Source organism: Pavona decussata, unplaced genomic scaffold, assembly GCF_977016875.1.
Source record: "Pavona decussata unplaced genomic scaffold, jaPavDecu1.1 SCAFFOLD_107, whole genome shotgun sequence".
Classification (NCBI taxonomy): domain Eukaryota; kingdom Metazoa; phylum Cnidaria; class Anthozoa; order Scleractinia; family Agariciidae; genus Pavona; species Pavona decussata.
The window spans coordinates 381,614-405,004 of NW_028145521.1; the positions used below are offsets into that span (position 1 = coordinate 381,614).

The 23,391-nt window shown below is 38.5% G+C and overlaps 3 protein-coding genes and 2 long non-coding RNA genes across 5 annotated transcripts; 3 read left to right on the forward strand and 2 right to left on the reverse strand.

The window, feature by feature from the left end:
• Positions 1–2: 2 nt before the first annotated feature.
• LOC146470985 (uncharacterized) lies at positions 3–1,177 on the forward strand. The gene is made up of 2 exons (XR_014866889.1): positions 3–616; positions 1,029–1,177. It is a non-coding gene; the product is annotated as an uncharacterized LOC146470985 (long non-coding RNA).
• A 5,256-nt stretch (positions 1,178–6,433) lies between these two features.
• Positions 6,434–8,999, forward strand: LOC146470986 (uncharacterized). Its single transcript, XM_085121282.1, has one exon. The coding sequence runs from the start codon at positions 6,434–6,436 to the stop codon at positions 7,748–7,750; it is 1,317 nt and encodes a 438-aa protein (XP_084977408.1). The 3' UTR covers positions 7,751–8,999.
• Positions 9,000–11,176: 2,177 nt separating this feature from the next.
• LOC146470987 (uncharacterized) lies at positions 11,177–12,678 on the reverse strand. Its single transcript, XM_085121283.1, has one exon. It carries the CDS (start codon positions 12,599–12,601, stop codon positions 11,297–11,299), a length of 1,305 nt encoding a protein of 434 aa, XP_084977409.1. The 5' UTR covers positions 12,602–12,678; the 3' UTR covers positions 11,177–11,296.
• Positions 12,679–14,164: 1,486 nt separating this feature from the next.
• On the reverse strand, positions 14,165–16,251 carry LOC146470988 (uncharacterized). Its single transcript, XR_014866903.1, has 3 exons — positions 16,101–16,251; positions 15,754–15,836; positions 14,165–15,184 (listed from the first exon to the last, which is right to left on the reverse strand). It is a non-coding gene; the product is annotated as an uncharacterized LOC146470988 (long non-coding RNA).
• A 4,194-nt stretch (positions 16,252–20,445) lies between these two features.
• LOC146470989 (uncharacterized) lies at positions 20,446–22,393 on the forward strand. Its single transcript, XM_085121337.1, has one exon. It carries the CDS (start codon positions 20,478–20,480, stop codon positions 22,263–22,265), a length of 1,788 nt encoding a protein of 595 aa, XP_084977463.1. The 5' UTR covers positions 20,446–20,477; the 3' UTR covers positions 22,266–22,393.
• Positions 22,394–23,391: the final 998 nt, after the last annotated feature.

Sequence of the window (23,391 nt, forward strand, 5' to 3'; positions counted from 1 at the left end):
AGCAAACAAAACGAAACGTTTTGATTTTTTGTTAAAATTTTCTGGGAATGATATCGCATGTTACATAAGGTCGGGTCGGGCAATCAATGTTTGACTGACAGAGTTTTCAATAATCAGATTCTTCTTTTATGATTAAAAAATAATTTTTCCCACGGTAATTTTTTTTATATAAAAATAGCTATTTTCCATTTTGATTACTTTTGGGTCAATATTGGGCGGAAATCTAAGGTTTTAATTTTAATCTAAGGCATTAATTTTGAAGTCGACTTAATTCCTGCGTCATGTGAAAGCTCATTGTCCGTTGTGAACCTCGAAGAAAACGTTTTTAAGAGATACTATATATTCTCCAAGTGTCATAGCTTTTACGCTTGAGAAGTTGTGATAAGTTCGCTGGTTGACGGTAGAAATGGACTGATAATAATTAAAAGCTTTTTAAGAACTTAGTCTATTTGCACTGATTCCTTTATGTTAGTTCACGGCATCTCAAAATATGTTATATTCTTTGCTGATACCATTTTTAGGGGATTCTACGCGGCTACTTATCAAACAAGCCATTTTTAAGTTATTATATCGTGTACGGCTGATTTTTCACATTGGTTGATAATATTTAATTAAGGTGGGGCTCTACCTGAATTTGAGTGAAATTTGAAGAGTTTTAAGAATGGATAGAAGAAAGAAAATGATTTTTGGAACACTAACAGACAGTCGACAACCACGCAAGAGCACCCCAGGTTGCTAGTGGACTAACTTGGTATCCGTCTATTAATTATTAACTACAAATTCTAATTTTAAAACTTCACTAAATCTTCAACATTCCTTATTTCTTTTAATTTTACCAATCCTTCAAGAAAAATTATTTCCTTCCAAATATACCTAAAAATCACCCAAAAATTCATAAAACACCCCAAATCATTAATTTGTGCTATGAATGGAGGGTTTTTGTATTGCTTGAAATGCAAACAAGATATTTTCATTTGACCGATTTTAAGCGGCGTGAAAATGGCTTTTAGGTGAACCCCCACCTTAAGGCCACTCTGTTACATAAAAATGGCTGTAAGGGAATTAATCTTCAAACTGCTTGCTGAAATTGGAGCTTGGAAAATTGACTGCAAAAGTATAGTTAGGAAGCAGCATAAACAAGTAGGGCCAAATTGCACAAAATCTGTAATAAAGAAAATACACAGTATCATCATGCAGAGGTTACTTGTGTAGTTAATGCCTCTATTGTATAATTCTGACTTGAAATAGCTGTATATATTAACATTATAGACCATTGACAGCATTACTTCCTTGAGCATGTTGAACACTTGCTGTCAGTCAATCAAACTGTGTTGTGATTGATCACAATATACATAAGTGATCACTGTGGTTTGCATTTGCTGTAAAACATTATTATGTGACGCGAGTAAATTTGTAATATAAAAGTAAAGAACTTTAAGTACTGTACTTAATTGATTGGGTGAAAAAAGACTCTTAATATTAATAGCTCTGTTCCCGCAAACTATACTTTGTGTGGGAATGTAGTAACGCAGACTGTAAACACTAAATTAAGCGAAATTTCTGAATTTATTCGATAAAAGTAATTTTAAAGCGTGTAAGTTTCGTTGCATACCGTTATTTTACCGTTCTGCGGCCTCCACTGTGATCTATAAGACGGATTTTGGGCTGTCTGTAGACACACCAGCAACTTGTGCAAAATAACGTGTGTGCCCACATTTCTTCACCATGAATTAATGTGCATACACCAAAATAGAGCTTAAGTGCTTCGGATAGATTTCATCTGATTTTCACACATAAAATTAAATTCAAAGTTAAACAATCTTAATTTGAACTTACATTAAGTTGAAGTAATATAAAAATGTTTTTGTTATTGGAACATGCAACTTCAGTAGGGATACATGTGCTCTGAAATGCAATCAATGATTGCACAGGAACTACCAAGCAAAGAGTGCGATGCGATAGGGAGGTGTAAGATCGGCCAATACCAAGATTACCAAAGATTTAGTAACCCACTATTCATACCGTCAAACTAAACTTTGTTGTCAACTTTTGTAGTTTTTGTAACAGCCGCCTCGTTTATACAAACAATTTCCTCTAAAGTGAACGTGGCGAAGCGGGAAGCCATTTTGTTTTTCTTCGGCTTTTCGGAGGCAAGAGTTCATCCTCTCTTGTGTAAACGCAGAAAGAACATTTTCCAAATAAAAGAATTTATCGCGAAAACAGAAACCTTATACTCTTTTACGTAACACAGTGGGAAATCCAGATCTTTAGGGGAGGGGGGAAGGCCCTTTTGAAACGAAATACGTTTTTTCTTTATCTCGGCCCTACAGACCTAAAAAAAATAAGAGGGAGGGGTGGGTGGGTCTCGCCACTACTTCTGCCATTCTATTTCGTTCCAAATGAAAGCTTAATGAAAAAATCAGACGAGGAGGACAATTCTGACACCTACACTAAACCTAAAATATACTAATCGATGTATTCAGAGCCAGTTGATTCAAAGGTTGAAATATGCTCAACAGAAAAAACTGCTGTGATTTGTTGATGTAGTTGTCCTAACTCTGACGTCGCTATTCAGCCTCTCCATTGAGTCTGGAAGTTTTCCATCTATCTTGAAATTGGCAAAAGTGACCCCACTTTTTAAGAAGGGTTGTAAGGAAGACCCATCCAATAACAGACCAATATCTGTTCTGTCCACAATGAGTAAATTTTTTTGAGAAGGTTGTACGTACTCAATTGTATGCCCATCTGTGTGATAACCACCTGCTCTCCGATAAGCAGTTTGGTTTCCGACTTAAAGCATCGACAGTCACTGCGACTGCACAGTTCACAGGCCTTACAACTATGGAAAATGGAATGGTCACTAGCGCCGCATTCATTGACCTTACTAAGGCATTTGATTCAGTCAACCACTCTCTATTATTGTCAAAGCTGAATAGTCTCAGTGTTTTGGATCATTCTACAGCTCGTAAATGGTTTGAGTCATACCTTTCCAACCGATGTCAAGTTAGTGCCTGCAATAACAGCCAATCGAACAAAGCCATTGTACCGATTGGGGTACCACAAGGCTTAAGCCTTGGCCCTCTGTTGTTTACCGTGTGCATTAATGACTTACCAGACCGTTTGGAACACTATATGCAGATGATCCTGTCTTATTCATTTCCGTTCCAAATTTATTCATAGCATCGAATCAAAGCTCAATTCAGACTTAGGTAAAGTTAGTCAATGGGTCATATCCAATCAGCTTACTTTGAGCCTTAGCAAATCCAAATTCATCATCCGTGGGTAGCAGCCAGCACTTAAAGAATTTGAGTTCAATCTCAATTATGACCGACGATAAGAGTATTGAAGAAGTAAGTTCTTTTACTTACTTGGGTGTAGTTATTAATAAGCATCTAACTTGGCAAGTTCACATTGATTATATTTGCAATGAGATAAATAAGAAATTGTTTAGGTGCTTGAACAACTTGTTTACATATTCTTTTGATACTGTTTTTAACAGTGAACATCATGATTATAATACTAAGTCTAAGGATAATGTACACAAGGCTTTCTCAAATCGGAACTGGGATCTTTGGAACTCATTGGCGCGAAAAATTTTGCCGTAAGTGAGTGGAATAATTTGGATAAGTCCGTGAGGGAGCTTAAGTCACTTGATGAATTCAAAAAGGCCATTGGTAATGCAACAATATGATTTCTTTTTATATATTATTGTATTATTTAATGATTTTTGAGGGTTAGTTACTCTAATTAAACTATCTTAGTTATAGATTCGTAATATATTTAACATAGTTATAGTTTTGCAATATATTTAATATACTGTTTTTCTCAGTGTATTAGATTTATTATTTGTATTTTAGTAAGAGGACCCTTTTATAAGTCACTTATGGTGAAGTAGGTATCCTCAATAAAGACTTTCATTATATATCGTTTCTATAAATATTTATACTTTGGCAAAGTCAGTTAATAACATTAATCAATCAATCAATCAAACAATGAAATAAATAAATAAACCTAACCCGTTATTGAAAGAGGGTCCTAAAGGGGGGGGGGGGGGGTGGGGGTACCAATCCCATTTCCCAGCCCATTTTTTTTCCAAATCCCACTTCCCGGTGTTCAAATCCCACTCCCACTAGCAGAATTCACAGAAAATCCCGGTGTTATACATACCAGCTCTTTTCTCTTCGCATCCACAAAATTACGGCTTCTAAATATGACCCAGCACTAAGTTTAATTCACCAAGGAAATTCATTCCAGTTCTATGGAACATACTGCCTACAAACCCATGGTACAGCCATGGGTACAAAAATAGCAATCGCTTTTGCCAATATCTTCATGGCTAAGGCTGAAACGGAAATTTTAAACCAAAGCGCATCAAAACCACTCATTTGAAAACGATATATAGACGACATATTTTCCCTCTGGACTTTAAACAGACAGGAGATAATGCAGTTCATTGAGCAAGCAAACAAACACCACCCTGCAATTAAATTTACGGCTGAAATTTAAGAAACAGAAGCGACGTTTCTGGATACAAACATTTATAAAGGCGAAAGATTGAGAAGCCATTCAGTTCTTGATGTGCGTATGCACTTCAAATCTACTGAAACATTTCAATATACGCACTTCTCTACGTTCCACCCACCAAAGATCAAAAAAGGCTTCATCATAGGTGAGGCTCTGAGACTTCTCAGAACAAACTCTTCTAAAAAAATATTTCAAGAGCAAAATAATTCTTAATCTTAAATTACGCCTTCGGAAGACAGGTTATCCAAAGAACCTTGTTCAAAGGACCCTCTCAGAAGTGCAATTTGGAAACAGGAAACTGGCGTTCCTTCAAAAACCAAAGGAGAACAAACAAATTTTGCCTTTCGTTACCCAATAACACCCAGCAGTGGCAAAATTAAAACAATTCCTCATGAAAGCCTGGCATTTAATAGAGCAACAACCATTGCTCAAAGACCCGCCCCTCATACGTGAGGTTAGTGTTAAAACCCGCTGGAATTCATAAATGCAACCACCCACGATGCCTAACTTGCTCATTTCTCCAAGAAGGTCAAAGAACTACACTTTTTTCAACACTAACGAATCACGCAAAATTACTGACTACATATCTTGCAATTCCAAAAACCTCATATACTTAATCCAGTGTAAGAAGTGCCACTCCCAATACATTGGGGAGACAAAGCGCAAACTTAATGAACATTTCGGGGAGCATCGCAGATCTATCCTGAATCACCATCAACTAGTCAACCCTACTCCTGTCTCGCTACATTTCAACCAACCTGGCCACTCAATCAACGACGTCCAACTAACCCCACTTGAACTTGTACGCAGCAAACGTGACTCAGTTAGAAAGGCTCGTGAAGCTAATTTAATCAACAAAGCTAAAACATTGCACCCTCTTGGTATAAATAGAAGTGACGAAACACGCCAATGACATGTCTCACACTTGTAACTTAGTCCTAAACAACCAATCATTGTCACGCATTTTATATTTTAAATCTTCCTTTGTAACGATCCTTTTATGTTTCTCACTTTTCTTTTTCGTTCAGTCCCCGAGGAAGGTTTGTATTGCAAACCGAAATATCGGGCAAAAATTTGTTTTTTTAAAAAACAAATATATTTCAGTCATTCTAGCCTTTGTTGTTTGTTCTATCAAGCTCGTCACATCCGCCGTTGGGATCAGTCTGCCGTTAATATTTTGTATTCTCACAATAGGCTGGAGATCTATAAAACGGTAGGGATTTTATCAGCTGAAGTATAGTAAAGGGTGGGGAAACTCCCATTTATTGATTTAAAAGGACCTTTCAAAATATCTTGAATGGATCCACTGAATCAAGTCAAATCAGAGATAGTGTTTCTACTGTAAGTATGTGAAAGGGTACAATTTGTTAAAGAAGATTTATGAAAGGGTTACCTTTTACTAAAAGGAAAGGGATTCGTGGGCTTCTCACAGCATATATTAGAAGCAAGTAAGCATTTTTCATTCTGAACTCCTTAGCTTTTTCAACAGTTAGGGTGTATTATAAAAAAAGTCATGTTTTGCCACAGCTCAAAGTGGCTTCAATTGCGTGCCTGGGGTACCTGTGGACTAGATTCGACAAAGCTGAAGTCCTGGGACCAACTCACCCAACGCTGGGGGAGGTACTGAACGTTGAAAAATTCACCCGAAAAGAATTCCAGGTAAAATTGCATTGTGAAGCTCTGAAGACGCAATCTCTGAAAGAATATTTTGTTAGGAATTTTCTAAATTCAATACAGCTTTTTTCATTTTTTTAACCGAAGAAAATTAAGTCTAAAAGAAATCAAGGCATGTTGAATGGCTCTAGGGTAGGGTGGTGATGAAGTTTGTCACCTCGAACGCCTGGTTGAAATCTGTATCCGCCATCGTACACATATGTATAAAGACGTACGTTGAAACTGGTTGAAAGAAATGGTGTTTAAGGCCAGTTTTCGTTTTTCGGTGCTTCATAGAATACTTAAAAGTACCAGAAATCCCACCATACTGACTTATCGGTCACCATCAAGGAGTATTTTATGGACATCGGCCATTTCTCTTCGTCAGGAAAAGGTTAGCCGACCGGGACGCGAATCGAGATGTATTAACAGATTCCACTCAACTCTGTTTCCAGACGAAAGCAAACGCGATTTACTGGACGAAAGAATCATATTTGTCCGTGTAGTGCCAGGGAAAATGCCAAATGTAAAAGAAAAACTACAGGAGTATTTTTCTTCATTTGGACAAGTGGAAAATGTGTGGCGTGTTAAGCAAGATATATTATTCGTATCGTTTAGAAGTGTTGAAAGTGCTAACAAGGCTTTAAAAGAAAAGCACTTCTTCGAAGGGCAATGGTTAACAACCTTACCAAACGTCAAGAAAGGAAATTGGAAAGGAAAGTCTTGTAAGATCAAAGTAGACGACGTTCCACAAAGTATGTTAGAAGAAGACTTTGTCAACTATTTCTCAAAGTTTGGAACTGTCACCAGTGTTGACTTTATCATCATAGATCCTGATACTTTAGAAAGAAAAAGCTATTGCTTTATAGAATTTTCAAACCTGGGTGAAGCAAAGAAGGCAGCATTGCTTCAAGAACACATCATTGGTCAGAGTATCTTGAATGTTTCCTTATCCACATCTAAATCAAGTGCTGTTAAGAATCCCACGGAGATTATTGTTCGCTCATTGCCTCATGATATAACCATTCTTAATTTGAGAGATTACTTTGAACAGTTTGGTGCCTTGGATAAAATAGACTTGATTTGCCAAGCACTTGCTCGTCCTCACACAACATATGCTTTTGTGAAATTTCAATCTCCTTCTGCCACAGAACAAGCATCAAAACATTTGATCCATACAATTTGTGGCAAGAAGACTGTGGTTCAAAAATCTGCCTTGTCTTATCCCATCAAAAATGGAGACCGTAAGCTTTTTGTTGAAGGATTCCAGCCGAACACTGACCCTGAGAAAGTGAGATCATATTTTGAAGCATTTGGAAAAATAGAACATATAAACAAAACAGCAATCCGTCCAACTGGAAAAACATTTGTTGTGTTCAAATCACAAGCAAGTTTGCAGCATGTTTTGCGACTTAAAGACCATGTCTTGGATGGGTGTAGTTTAAGGATTCGAGCAGTTTCATGGAAGAAACCTGATATTTTAAGTACATTGATGAAGATGATCGAGTTAGGAGAGGGACCAAAAACCGATAGCTGTTCACTTGAGAACAAACTTGGAGAATTAAAGAAATGACCACTTGTGAAAGGTATCTGATTACATCACATTGACAAAACAATCACAATAATCTCCAGTGAGCATGCAACACTTACCAGTAGCATGCAGTAGAAAATAATGGCAGAAAAACTCATTGCACATGAAGGTTACCAATTTATTGTTAAATATTCCAGTGGTGTAGGGCTGAGCAGTTTCTTTAATTTATAAATTTCTGATCTAGACATTTGAATGACACTATTTCCACAAAAAACATCCAGTGTTGATTTTGTTGGTAATTCCTACAGTCTTGGCTTGGCAGCCCAACCTACACCACAGCCCAGGTGAATCAACATCACCTTTGTCCATGTTTGACATGCACAATAATCCACCGCTAGTCAAAAATGTTTGGACAATAAAACATAGCCCACTGGGCCAAGGGCTGCAGGCTGAGAGATGGACTGTGAGCTGAGGGCCTACTTGTAGCAAAACTTGATACAGTTGATACAACAAAAATAAAAATGATGGCAGTGGACAATGGTTTCATTCCCTCAAGTAATATTTACAATAATGTTGAAGGGATGCCTGGAAAAAAGCCCTAAGTGACTTCTAATAATCTGCTAGGTTCTCCTTCCAAACTTTCTTGTTTTTGCTTGTGAAGTAAAAGGAGAATTTGACCTTACATCAAGTCACTTAGGGCCTTCTTCTGCGCACCCCTTCAATTGTCACCAAGTAAGAAACAATCCCTTTAATATGACAAAAATTTTATATCTAGCAAACTTTTTTTGTCATCAAATTCTACCAAAAGGTGACTCGGGAAATAGAAGTTGGAGGTAAGAACGCTGCTGAAGACAAATTCAAACACTCATTATTTATTCATAAGCCCATTGACTTATCAAATGGTTTAAACAACGAAAAAAATAAAAATAAAAAAAACGAATGCCCTGAAGCGTCGCTTCATGTTTTTAAAGGAAAATTGCTCCAACAGCGTCACCATAGTTCCTAGTGAGGGTAAACACACTATATCCTTGAAAAGCAGCTGGTTCAAATCGTTACTTTTTTTATTTTTCCTTTGATTTTAACTTTCATTTTACTCAGTTGAAAAGTTAGTTTTAGTTATGACGTGTACAGTTGGACTCCCTGTGCTCCCTCGGGGGTGATGATGACGATAATTAATTATAGTTTGTTTAGGTAGTTGGTAGGTTAGTTAGCGTGTTTTATATCTACTTGTTCTAGTTTTTGTATTTTACTAAAGGGTTTACCATGTTTAAATAAAATTTATCTATCTGTCTCTATCTTAGTTTTATTATAGCAATGAATTTGTTTTATAACTTTCCTTACTCGCCCTACAGGCGGGGGGTGGGGGTGGGGAGAGGGGGGCTCAACCTTCCCGGCCCGCCCCTTCCCACCCATAATTTTGAAAGATTTGGTAATGCAAGGTAAGGCCAGACTGTATTTGAGTCTCCGCACGGAATTCCAATGCAAATGTACAGATCAAGCAACATCGTAGAGCTGCATTCTGATTAATGATAAAACTGGAGACAAATCGTATATTTTTTAACCTTTTGTTCTTTAGTACAGCCAATTTCTTGAATTGGGTAAGGCGTAAAGACTTTCATGTTTTTCCACCCCGTTTGAAAAGATTTTCCACTGAGAGTAACAAGAGAGTCATTCTCCAGTGGAACAAAATGTGAATTAATTATGTCGTACAGGTTACATTGGTCTTCTTTTCCTATAATTTACAATACCATATTGAGTGAATTTTAGTACTGCAGATTTCCTGCAGTAAACAATGCAAGTCATTTCAGGTCAGCCAATCAAATCTCTCTCGGTGACCAACCGCTGGCCAAAATGTCTGAGGACTCTGGGTACAAGATGCTCTTTCAACATGCCACAGTGATGCCACATAACCAGGCCTAATTAAGTCTTAAATGTCAACGCAACTGATTTATTTTCAGCTGAATTCGACTTTGGGCAATGAACATGGGTTTATTTATTTTCTGACTGACATTAGGGAATATCAAGAGTCCATCCGAGCCCGATAAATCCGGTCAGTATAAAATGCAGACTGCAGACTGCAGACTGCAAGACTGGGTATAAAGTGCAGACTAGGTATAAAATGCAGACTGCAGACTGCAGACTGGGTATAAAATGCAGACTGATATCAAAGCCGTCTCTTCGTCAAATACAGGATACATTTTCAATTTTCAACTTACCCTAGTGTCACACAATCACATTTCCGAGAGTCCGAGATCATCTCCCACGAAATTGACCTTATGACCCATTTCTCAACAGTTTGTTTTCTTTATCTCGATTTGGTAGCTTTCATTTCCTGAGGCCCTTTCTCCACAAAGAAGACTCGAGCTTAATCGTTTTGCATTAGTTCGTAAACAATTACGCCCATGACGATTTTCAAAATTATTATAATGAGGGAAACAGACTTGATTTCCGAGGGGGCAAGCAATTTGACAACGACAGATTTTAACTAGTTTCTTTGAATATTAACGAAGTTTGTCAAAGACAAATTATATACCTTCAGTATTGTAGCAATACATGAACACATATTTTATTCAAAAAACATTACTTTACCTGTTTTACTGCCACCCTGACTGCCACTTACCGACGCAAAGCAGCGAAAAGGTCAACCACGTGCGAAGTAAAGGTCATGTGTCCGCGTTATTGCTTACGTCATGCTTTGGGGTTGTTTATTTCAAGGATGACGCTTTTCGAAAAGAATATAATAATGTCAATTTCATGGGAAATCAAATGATCTCGAAAGACGATTGTATGACACTAGTGTAAGTTAAGTTGAAATATTCAAAATGTATCCAGTATTTGACGAAGAGGCGGTTTTGGTTTCAGTCTGCATTTTATACCCAGTCTGCAGCCTGCATTTTATACCTAGTCTGCAGTCTGCAATCTGCAGTCTGTATTTTATACTGACCGTCGATAAATCAATGCTTTTGAAATTTAACGCCTTGTGAATAAAACAGCCAAATTCTACCAGAAGTTATGGAACAGAGTCAATCAAAAGCGGTCAAATAGTTTGAATTTTCCCAAGAGTTGTGCAAAGTTAACAGGTTAACGTTTCTTTTACCAATAAGTGGAACATTTTCTTTCAACTGTTTATCTAGCATGTTGAAAGATAATCGCTATTCTCTGCTATGGATGTAACACTGAAAAAGGCCCTTTTTTTACAATGATCAGCATCAAATTTCTCCTTGTAATATCAATGCTTATTCCACCCCTGAGGTCATGAGAATTAAGGATATCATCACCCAAAGTGAATTTCCTCGATATTTTAATAACTTCTCCCCAGTACTTTTACAAGAAAAGTATGGGACAAGATAGGAGAATTTGTTCTTTGATATTAGCGCTTTAAATTGTTAAACCTCAGTATCAACATCCATACTCTCCTAACTGTCTTATGTTTCTTATGCTACTACTTTTTGTTTTAAAATCAAGACATTTGCCTTTGATGATCATTTCCTTTAATCTCATGAACTACACATTTGATTAAGAAGTGACAAGTGTAAGGAGAATTTACATGCAGATCACCATTGGGGCTAAAAGGGTTAATAATAAACTCTAAGAAGAACTGGTGGCTTTTAAGATGTTGAACATGGTCTCATCTACATGCCTGTAACCAACACGACGTACCCTAACTTCCTTGCCAAATAGCTTGTGCTTTTCGTCAACCATCACCCTTTGGACATCCTCAAGTGTCTTAAAACTCACGGTATAGTTCAGTATTTTGCGTGTTACTGGATCTTCTTTAAACTCACAGTGCTGCACATCACCAAATTGTCGGAAATATGAAAGAATATCTTCTACAGTGACTCGATCCGGCAACTCATCTACAACAATCTTCTTTTCAAATGGGTATGTGAGGACAGGCTTTGGTAGAGAACGTAATGTGAACACTTCCTTGTCCTTTATGAAATGCGATTTCTTGCTGATTTCATTCACAGGCCGTTTTTCCTTGAATATTAGTGAGAAAATTGGCGTGATGGTGGAGTTGGCCCCCACTACCGTAAAATTCCCCCAGACTGCATCAATTTGTCCAAACTTGTTGAAATAGTTTGCAATGGCTTCCACAGTTGTATCACCATAAACAACTAACCTGTTAGTAGATGCCACCTTTTTACAGATCAAGGAGTTACTCTTCTGCACCAGAATTTCCTGGCCACCCAATATCTGATTCTGACTTTTTGTGGCTTCTTCAGCTTCTTCTGTGGATGAAAACTGCACAAAACAGAAGTCACGTTTGAAACTTGTCCTGGTATCGACTGGCCAATCTATGGCATCAACAGAGCCAAATGTTGAAAAGTGTTCCAGCAAGTCTTCCTTCCGCATTTTGGCCTCTACGTTTCGCACTTGGATGGAGCAAGTTTTGTCAAGCTGGGGTGATCTTGGGGAGCTGATTTGAACAACAAGCTGACGACCAAACAACTCGTGAGATTGTCGAAGAACGTTTTCGAAATCCTCTTCCTTCGCATACGTTACAAAAGCATATCCTCTCGCTCGCTTGGTAACCTTCGTTTCAGCCCACGTGAAACTCTCTATCTCACCAAATTGTGAAAAGTGGTTTCGAAGGGACTCCTTTGTGACCGGTTGCCTGAAGTTTGTTACAAATAGCGTCCATTTACGATCTTCAGACGCGTGTTCTCGCTGCGCAGAGTTTTCAGACTGTTCTGACGAGGATAGCAATCGGAAATCAACAGAGAACTGTCTTGTAGCTGACAGCGAAGACAGTGCAAGTGTGCCGCCATTTTGATGAAGCGTGAGCAATGAGCTCCGTTTTATCGCCGGTCGAGCTGGTAACCTGCACGCAAATCTTGTAAACAGTCGGGAAAATGACTGATAAACTGGGAAAGAAACACGTGCATTCATTTCTCTTGGTTAGTGCGATCCTTGAGCTAAATACGACAAAAATACTCGGAAAAGCAGAAGTCAAGGACATGTGATAGGTTCTCCGAGATCGACTGGGACGAGTTACCAATAAAGTTGGGCCCAGTCTTCTCTCCGTGATGACCTTCCGGTTCCCTGGACCCTGGTAGGGGAGGGTGGGTTTAAAATTCGTGTGATTTCTGTTATTTTTCATCCAGGGAGGGCTAGGGAGGGGTGATTTTGGTGAGGCCATGCCCCGAGGTCCATACCCTTCCCCTTTTGTATACTATACCTCCAGCTTGGAAAAGATGCACCTCCCATTATAGTCAGGAGCCCATGGTATAGTTGATTACAGGGGCCTGCCATGACACAGCGGCAAAACGCAATGCGCATGTGCCAACCACTGAACTTCCGGTCGGTGTTGTATTTCCGGTTAGCTATTAAAACCTATTGCGTAAACAAAAAACTCCCGTCGCGCGAAGTTTAAAAACAAAACTCAAGAGTTACGAAACAAACTTACGCAAAAAAGTTGTTTTCCTGGTGAGTAAATTTATTTTGCTGTTTTCAAACCTTTGCACCAAGGGGATTGGTGCTTGCACCAAGTGCGAAAACCATGCTCGAAGATGCGACTTGCTCGCGCTTGTGAAGAAAAGTTTTGTTGTCCGTGGTTGTTGTTGTCCTGTGGTTAAAATGTTGTTCCTCGCAAGACGAGAAGTGTGGTAAAAGTTTAGATAAACGAAAATGCGGAGGCCGTCATTACTTCTTGACACCTCAGTTAGCCAGGGCCGCTGAACTTCCAGTTGGTTCGATAGTTTGCCGGGTTCACTGGGACGAAACAACCGGTGTTCGGTTACTCAGGAAAACCACTCTCGAGCTCTCCACAAAAACGGGATACCTTCTCGACTTTATGCCGTGCTGGACGCTGTTGGAAAGGCAGGTAATGTTCCTTATCGTCCGGGAACAAGGTGCTGCAACAAATGTGCTGAGAATGTCGACCAAGAAGAAAAGTTTACCACGTATGCAGAATATAAGCCGAAAGAGGCCCAATTTCGGTTCTGGGTTGTGCATAATTTTCCAGTGGATGTGCAGCAGGTGTGCTTGCAAGAACCACCGTGATAAAATAAAAGTACCGGATCCTGTACTAAAGGAGCAATAAATTGCACTACAAATAATATAAAGAGCAAGGCTAATTTCACAGTCAGAGAAATATATTTTCCTTTCCAATATTTCAAACGGCACGGCCTTTCTTCATCAAACATACCCTGCCTTGCTCTTTATATTATTTGTTCCATAATTTTTAAGTTTGCCTTTTACTTTCACATACAAAGATAACTTCATGGTTATTAACGTTGCTAAGTTTGCAACCCCAAATAGTAACCCTTAATAAAGTAAACGCATTTTTCCCCAATTATTGTATATATTTAGCAAAAGAAATAATAATAATAATAATAATAATAATAATAATAATAATAATAATAATAATAATAATAATAATAATAAAAGAGATTGTAGAATAGTGCTTCCAAATCAGGACACCTGGAGTACAAAACAAACTTCTTTTGGAGTTGTGAAAGTCAAATTGTCATGGAGATGTCCTAGTAGAAAGACATGTATAGAACAGCATTGAAACAGTTTTCAAAGCCTCATCAGGTCAGTTTAACTACACAACTACTTGAACAAAAAAGAAAAAAAAGAATCCCAGTAATATAATAGAGATATTTCAGTAACAGTATTTCTACCAAACATCCTTCTGAAGGATTACACTGATCATCAACATGTATATTTCACTATAAAAATAAGCAATATCAATATTGTAATTTTTTTTTCATCTGCTAGAGGAGAACAAATGTAACTTATACAAAGGCACCCCCAACCCCAGAGGGAATGAAATTAAGCCCCAGTATGAATATGCATATTCTGATCACAATTTAAATATGTGGATAATATAATTATCCTCCACATATTTCTTATGTTACTAGTTGTGAGAGTTTATTTAAACATCTTGATGGAGTATGGGGTGACCATTAGTTTCTACTTATAAAGATAAAAAGTTCTGCATCCCTTCTTCGTTATTTTTTTCCAAACATTTATTTGATTACCTGGTAGAGAGATTCCAGAGAGCATTGCACCAACACCATGAAGGCAACATTGCACTTGCACTGTACACACCCTCAGAGATGGAAAAGTTTGCAGAGAAAAATGCACCTGGTCTTTTTAATCTTATTCTACACTATAATTGGATTCTTGGATCATAATCAAAATATTATTTTGCGAGATGATCCAAGAATGTGTGATGAGCATCGTGTATTACAAGAAAAGAGAACAGTTGTTTTATTGCATATCATAGCATATTTCTGGTAATCTTGATTTACACAATACTTTCTTTTAAGCTGACTTGACTTGTCTCAGGTATATTTATTTTCCTTGCCTAATGCATATGAGGAACACTCCTAAGTTGGAATAAACATGTTTATCAACCATAACAGCAGACAAATCTAGAATCTACCTATACTAAGATTGCACATTTGATTCTTCTTTCACCATGAGGTTTCCACATACAGAATATACTACTATCATATGAAACCCCTGAAATGAAATAAACAAGAAAAATTTAATTATTTTCTTACATTTTTACTTACAGTGTATATAAAAAGGGGGCTACAAATAATATTTATTATTATTTCAGGTCACAGAAGACACATTTAATGCATGAGGAAGAAGGATTATTTATTCAGCAACATGGGGCATCCAGAGATGTGATAAATTCTGCCAGAAGTTTAGGCTTCAGCACCAATCCAATCTTTTTCTTAGTTATCATTTTTTACCTTGGGCAAATTTAGGCTTTTGCACAAATTATGCTAGCATTTTTTCGATCATTTTGGTGAAGTAAAAGCACCAACCATTATTCGAGCATTTCAGTGGCATTTTCCATTTTTTGAGAGAGAGAAAGAGAAAAATTAAAATAAAATGACAAATCATTTTAAATGAAACGTCAAGTAGCCTGCTTGGCGTCGCGAACAGAAGCAGACGCTTTTCACCAACTTATTTCGCAACCAGAACTTTTTTCAGCCATACATGCACGCATGTTTTAACATTAGCTTCAGGTTAAATGCTTTGGTGACCATAATTTTCAAAGTTTGAAGTCATTCATTTACCAGACAAGATGACTGAGTGAAAGGCTTTGCGTCGTTGCTTATAATAACATTTGAAACAGATAGACCTTGCGTCTTCCTTTGGTCTAATTAATAAAAAAATATATAAATGAGAATTTGTAACAGCAGTCTTTCCAAGAACATTCCATGTGTTGAAGAACGGACAAATTGCAATAGTAGCTATAGAGCTAGGTGTTAAAACACGATTCACCAACCGACAAAATATTCATAACTTGGGCTGAAATGGCGGGCGAACACGCATAGAATCACATTTTTGGACGTTTTTTAAAAGATAATCAGTACCACTCGACTTCAGAATCAATCATTGTAAGAAATTATGGTGAGCTTACCTTTTCTTTATCATTGGTCCACTTCATCTTTAACATTTGGTTAATGATCCACGGCAGGAAAGTTTTTAAAAAACTTCAACAGATCAAAACATAACCCTAACCGGAAAGCGTGATCTCGACCGGAAATGCCAAAAATTGGCGCATGCGTAGACGTTTTGCCGCTGTGTTGCCCGGGAGCACCCCCTTCCAGAGGAGGGGGTGTCAGTCATGCCTTGGCTCTTCTTGTGTAGGTTGCTTAGCTAATTTATTGTATATTTAAGGCATTTTGCTCAAACTCTACTGAAGCCTTCTATGCAGCTAAGTTTCTTGATGTATAGTTTCTGTGTCAAAATAGAGTTCACCTGGAGTAAAAGGTAAAAAATAAAAAAAAAAAAAAGGTCACGTAGCTTGGTGTTATAGAAAACCTTTTAATTTATTGCATAAGAGTCTTTTCACATCTGGAGTTTAAACTCACAAGGAGTACAGAGTCGTCAGTTCAATTACTGTCAATATTTAACCTGATTAAAACCTTCGTTTGTGTGTATATATAAACAAAATTCTCAATTCTTTATGTGTTTGGTAGTTTTAGCCTTGGTTGTTTTAAGAGTGGGGTTGAAAATGTTCTGTACATATAATTTGAGCGGGTATTGAGCTTTTGTTTCCTTGTGAAGTGTCGCAAGTTAACCTTTTTCAGAAGAGAAGTTAAACTTACGATATTGCATTCCACTCATTAAAAGAATTTTAAAACAAACTGCAGTAAATCGACTAATTTTTAAATAATTTGCTTGCTTTAATTATGTAATTTGAGTGCGGAAGAAATTCTAATTTCCAGAAATGTTTGTTGTTTTTAAGTTATCTAAGAACGATATCAAATTAACTGAGCTGGCAGTTAAATTTGTATTTTCACAATTTCTGGCATACGAGAAAGACGAAAATAGAAAATGCGCTTATCTTTTTTATACCAAGATGTGATGACATATCAGAAAGCTAACTTTTTCGCCCTTTGAAATAAAATCCCAATACAGTCAAACCTCTTTATTACGGACACCAAAGGGACAGGAATAGGTGTCCAGATTATAGAGGTGTCTGTCTTAGAGAGGTAGGTTTTATAAGGATTTCGGTCTCTCAGGGACCAAGTGAACTCTCCGTAATCAGAGAGGTGTCCATATTACAGAGGTGTTCGGAGGTTCCACTGTACAAATAAAATGGAGACGTAAATGTAACGTTATTGCAGTTATTTGATGGAAGACCTGCATTGCCCTGGTTTGCTATTTCCTTTTTCCTTCTCTTCAAACGTACTCTTTTACGTAAACGTATTGTCGGAGCCTTTCCAATTCCAGGCGTTGTGCGTCACCACCCACAAAGGATGCTGGGTAAAAATGTGATCGCTCATTTGCCTCTGGTCACGATCGAGTAAACATATCTCGAACGTAAGAGTTATAGTCGCACTGAAAAGGGGCATTCAAACTTTAGTTCATTTTCTAAAAGCTGTCACTGAAGACAGAAATTCGGCAAATTGAAACGGTCTAGTAGCAGCCGTAGATGCTTCTTGTTGGATACACAAGGGGATTTCGTTAATAAGTTAAGCATTTGCGGTTCGGAAACAATCGAAGGCGAAAGGTTTTTATGTTTATTCTTGTACGAGTATTATGTGCCGTCACGTCTGCCTATAGACGCTTTCTTTATTTAGACCGCGAGCAGGCTCTTTCTCTTCCTAAGTTCTGTAGCGCGCGTCCCATGGTTCTGGCGAGTGTTGAGGCCGCGAGTTCACGTTTCTAATTTGCATTATTTTACCGTCACTTTGCGCTAGTGATCTAAGGGAAGAAGTACGACTGCTCACAGTCTATATTTTATTGTTTTTGCCAATTTTTAGTTTGCTTTTTTTAACTTTCGGTGAAAGAGATCTACATTTCCTTCCTGGATTTTAATATTGGAGAGAAATAGCGTTCGCCCGTTGGCTTTTCCAGCCGGTTTCGGCCGGGAGTTGATCCACGTGGTTTACACGATCGCTTCACAGATTCTTTATAAGTTCAACGGCCTCCAGCGGGAAAACCACAAAGGATAGACCCGAGTAGACCCCGAAAATTCTAAAGTAGAAAGGGAAACCTAGCTTAACGTGCCAAAAAATTGGCAAAATCCGTCAATAATAAATGACTTAAACCTCTCAGACTGAACAACATGGCGTCATCACCTTTGAAATGCCTACTACAAACGCGAACAAACGCTGCAGCTTGAATAGTAACCCAACTATCACTAAGTCAATTTGGGAGCGATTACAGAATACCTGGCCTACTAAATATCTTACTTGAAAAAGGAGTGCTCCGGCAGTCCCAGAGTCGATGAATATTTAAACGAAGTGAGTAAAACGAGTGCTCCCGCAGTCCCAGAGTCGACGGGTACTTAAATCTAAGTGAGTAAAAAGAACGAGTTATATTTATGTGTAGCGCGCTTGTTTCGGCTCATGGATTTGCCTGTTTCGGTTCATGGATTAAAGAACGAGTTATGTTCATGTGTAGCGTGCTTGTTTCAGTTAAGTTAGATATTTGGTAGGACGGGTATTCTGCAATCTAGCCTCAATTTGTCTTCTAACTTTAATACAATTTTCAATGGGGAGAAAATATCACACACTTCGTTAACAACGACATTTTCAACAGGTCAACCTCTCCAGACTGATGTTCGTGGACGCGAAAACTACTGATCAAATGACGCATTCTGATTGGTCGAATTTCGTGACGCACACCGCCTGGGGCCTTTCACTGTTTCTCCAACTAATTCCAGGCACTGATTTCTGTTGATTCACAATGGCAGTGTGAGGATCGAGACAAAATTTTGCGGTATTTACTCCATCAGTGTCACTGCTTTGTTCCACAACACGGCGACAGTGATTTCCTGACACCATGCATTTCTGCTAATCATGGGAGCAGAGAGAACCCTGGGAAGGATGTTATGAAGCGGGCGCTACCCATTAGGCCAAAATTTGCGATTGGAGTTTTTGAAAGTTCCATTTGTCAAACGGAACGGTATTTTCCACTGTAAAGGGCAAGCAATCGTCCTCGACGGATGATTCTGTTCTTCCGAGGTATCGATAGAATTTTAAGTTTATTTTCATTCTAGGAAACAGAATTTTCGACCAACTATATTTTAAGCTTCAAAATACATGCAATAAATATTATCGATGCGATTGAGGGAATTAAGATGCTAAGAGTTGCGTACATAATCGAATTTCTTGAGTAATTCTTCTTTGTTTTCAGTCGACTCACGGCCCGGCAACTGATCAATTGGAGGTGCAATGTTTCCTTCATTATCAACGCAAACAGCTTGACAAAGTATTCTAAATCATCTGTGGTAAATGTTTTGTAAACAACGTCGACCACTAATGGAAAAGCTAGTGCCAAGTTACGCGAGTGTTTAATCGATGCGAAATGAAATCCTCAATGGAAGAGAAAATTCCCGGAATTCCAAATTTCCGGAAAAAAAAAGGACAGCCTCCTGAGCTAGGTTGTCCAAAATTTTGGAAACGAAGATTTCGAAAATTACCGTTCCATTTGATTCTGTACCGGAATTTTCCAAAAAAATTAGGTTGAATTAATCGATCGCGCCTGTTGACATCACAAATGAAAAATAAATTGCTGGCACTCTTCTTTACCAAAAACGATTCCCGGAAATTTCGGTTGCGATGTAAATGAAATACGATCTTTTGGCTCGTTCCACTGGAAAATTTCCGGGAAGAACGGAAATTCTGAAAAGTTATGCCGTTTTTTGCGGTTGCGACGCTCTGAATGGAAATGCTCGTTCTATTCACAAGTTTCACATCTTTCGTACTAGTTTCAGGCTTTTTGGCTAATCCGGCAAGCTCTACACGTGGGTTCAAGCGCTAAAATATAAGTTTATTTGGTATTTGCGGAAGTCCCGGCTTTCTTCAAAGGAAACGATTTTCAGATATCCAAGACTTGCTGAAGTGTGTTTGAAGCTGTTAATTTTTCGTATTCACTTGTTTTTTCTTTCTTTCTTCTTGTGTGCGCAGGTGTGTGTGTGTGTGAGGATTCGGGGAATACCCTTCGCATTAATTTACATTGAACATGAAAGTGAAACTCCAGAATTAATCACACGGAAAATAATACTATTGTTTAATTTACGCTGACATTTGAAATTACCAAGTGTGTGAGAGACTTGTCAGCACTGTCCTTCACAAAGGAATAGTTCATGATCAATTACTGTTCAAATTACTTTTTTTTCAGAGAAGCAAGAATTCGGGGAAAACCCTTTGCATTATATTTCCCGAAAGTGGACCAATGAGATAGTGATAAGCTATAATAGAAGTTTGGCTAATGTATATTTTTACGCTGTCGTTCGAAATATATGAAAACCTCGTCTAGTTCTCCAGAAAACCTGTTAGTCATGCCCTACACAAAGAAACAGCTCAATTATTTTCGAATGATACACATAGTCGTGGCAATTTTCTCAGCGGCTTTAAGAAGGCTATTCAAGAAAGAGTGGCGCAGGTGTTGTGGTTCAACGTGGCGAGACGAAGAGCAAGACGGAAGACAGTTTTTACTGAATGAGTCGATTGAAAATCGGCAACGAAACAGAGAGGCCCTTAAAACTGTTTCCAAAGGGGATTCGTCGCAGTTTGACAGCTCCATTCTATTTTACTGCCTGTTGTCTTCTGATTCTGTTGGAGCTGAACTTTGGAACAAAAATCGTTTGATGTATGACGAAATAGACCGACTACGCATGCTGCGAAATGAAGTTTGCCACCTTGCCCCAAACGATGAAGTAGGAGACCGCGATTTTCAAAAGTTTTGCACCGAAGCTATCACTTGTTTCGGAAAGCTCGGTCTTTCAACATCTGAGTTAACAGCAGTTGAGGAGGAACGTTTTGATACAGATGAGGTTAAACGACTGAAAGAGAAACTTGTAAGAGAGGACATGATTATTGGCGAATATGAGCAGTATTTTTCTAACAAGTTGTCGAAGTTGCGGACCTTCTCTAAGAAATTCGACCCAAGGCCGCACTTAGATGCGATGAAAGATCTGGGCATTTTGACAGGAGCCGAAGTTGAGCGCATAAAAAAGCAGAAAAGGAGAAAGATTGAACTTGCTATTCTTTTAGACTCCGTTGTTTACAAAGGGATAGATGCTGTTTCAGCATTTCTCGATTTGTTGAACAAAACTGATTCGGAAGTCGCAAGTTCTTTTATGCACTTTCTCGCCCCGAGAGAACAATTGCAAGAACTTCGAAACTCTTCTCCTGAAATGATTCCGCGAGCGACTTCGAAGTATCCAAAATATTACAAACTGGTCATGCAGACTTTCACAAACGATATTTCTAATCGCGACTGGGAAACCTTAAAACAACGGTCGGTTGTGTTTCTCCATCGTTGTCAAGACTGGGCGACAAAACTGTTTGTTCAGATTCAACTCGCTTATGCCTATAATATTCAGGGAGAGAGAGAAAAAGAAATGGCTTTGTTAGATAACACTATGGACAATGCCTGGAAAGCAAAAGACAATTGTCAGCGAATTATAGCAAGGGCGTTACTAACAAAATCTTTGCAGCGCAAAAATGACAAACAGTATTCAGAGGCCTTTGCTTTGGCGGTAGCAGGAAATTCCATGGTGTCGACAATGGAGAACGTAGAAGAAGAGATTATTTGTCAGAAACGCATTGCTGATTGCATTCTCCACGAAGACAGTTCACTGGATGACAAGAAGAAAAGGATAACTCCTCTCTGGAACAAGACCGTTGAATCGTGCTGGAGAAACATGGAGAGCATTCCTAGATGTGCCTTCTATCTTAGACTTCTTTATGCTGACAAAGCGCGTCTACATCTTGGATTTTCAATGAATGGTTTTCATCCTGATCCGACTGGTGCTTCGGATCTTCGAGAGGCGGAACAGTGTATCCAAACGTTAGAGAAACCAGATTTGAAAACTGAAACTGGGGCCACGTACACGGACGCATTTCGCTTGATCTGCAAAAGCAAGATCGCATTTGACCGAAGCAAGCTGACTGAGTTTAAGGCAGAGGCGGAGAGGAGAAAAATGGAAGCTCAATCGTTGTACGATGAAGCGGCTGTCATTTGTCAAACTGCCAGCAACAAGGGAGCGTTGTTTACGTTGACATCACTAAAAGAATACTTAGAAAGTGACAAAAACGGGCCAAAAATCGAAATGCGAGAATAGCTCTCAAGGAAAAATTTCCAGCTTTTTCACTGAAAAATAATGTGCTCAGTTAGAAATATGATTTACGTTTCTTGTATGTTTCTTTTCTCTTTTTTTCTTGCAACACAGCGTGGAAGGGGGGTGGGGCAGGGGGCGGGTGGGGGAGTAGGCTTAAACACTACCAGGCAATTGAATGATGGATCACCTCGACATATTTATATACATATTACTTCTGATTGGTTTAGCGGCAATGGTATATGAGCCAAAAAAACAAATATATTTCAGTTATTCTAGCTTTTTTTGTTTGTTTTATCAAGCTCGTCACCTCTGCCGTTGGGATCAGTCTGCCGTTAATATTTTGCATTATACCATGCCCCACAAACATGGTAAGAGGAGAAAAGAAAATATCACTAAATCATGCAGCAAGATTTAGAGATTTCAATAAAACAATTATCTCACTCGTGCTTCGGTTAAATACTAGATGATTATGGCGAACGAGGCACTGCCTTCAACATTGGTTATCTATCACCTCGCTTATCCAACGCCCGCTGGTGGAATATTAGGCCATTTCCGAGTTGCTGTTAACCTCGAGCGCAAAGCTTTTTCATTTGAAAACAAGATGCCTGTTATACTGGCCTTGCTAATGGAATAGTTTGAGTCACGACGATCGCGTTACGTTGCTTCCCTTGTGTTACGCGACTCAGACTATCAGCGGAATTTCGTGAAATTCCATTACGATAACGTAAGCTTCTCAATGACCTCTTTTCAGTCTCGCGTGTTTGATCTAAGACTGTCAAACAAAGCACGATTCCTTCGCTAAGAACTCACCAATTTCCACCGTTTTAAATGTCGGGTGCTTCTTAGAAGTTATTCTTTCGATTTACCGCTTCAAAATGGTGAAATTTCCGTTTGAAAACGGCACACTTGAGTCCACAACATGTTAAGACAATATGGCGCGACAATTTAATCTGTCTTTAATAAATATATCAAATGATGCATTGACGTCACACAGGTAGGGGTGAGTGGGTCCCCTCCCTCGCGATATAAGCGACAAGAATGGATTTTGATTGGCGGGCTGTTGTTGAAGGCAATCAGAAGAATACATCCCGAGTAGGAGAGGGGAGAGTTTAATGAACAAGATGCCTGC

Bases quoted from the DNA above. Each gene is read 5' to 3' on its own strand.
- LOC146470987 (XM_085121283.1), bottom strand. From the start codon at position 12,601: ATGAATGCACGTGTTTCTTTCCCAGTTTATCAGTCATTTTCCCGACTG.
- LOC146470986 (XM_085121282.1), top strand. From the start codon at position 6,434: ATGGTGTTTAAGGCCAGTTTTCGTTTTTCGGTGCTTCATAGAATACTT.
- LOC146470989 (XM_085121337.1), top strand. From the start codon at position 20,478: ATGCCCTACACAAAGAAACAGCTCAATTATTTTCGAATGATACACATA.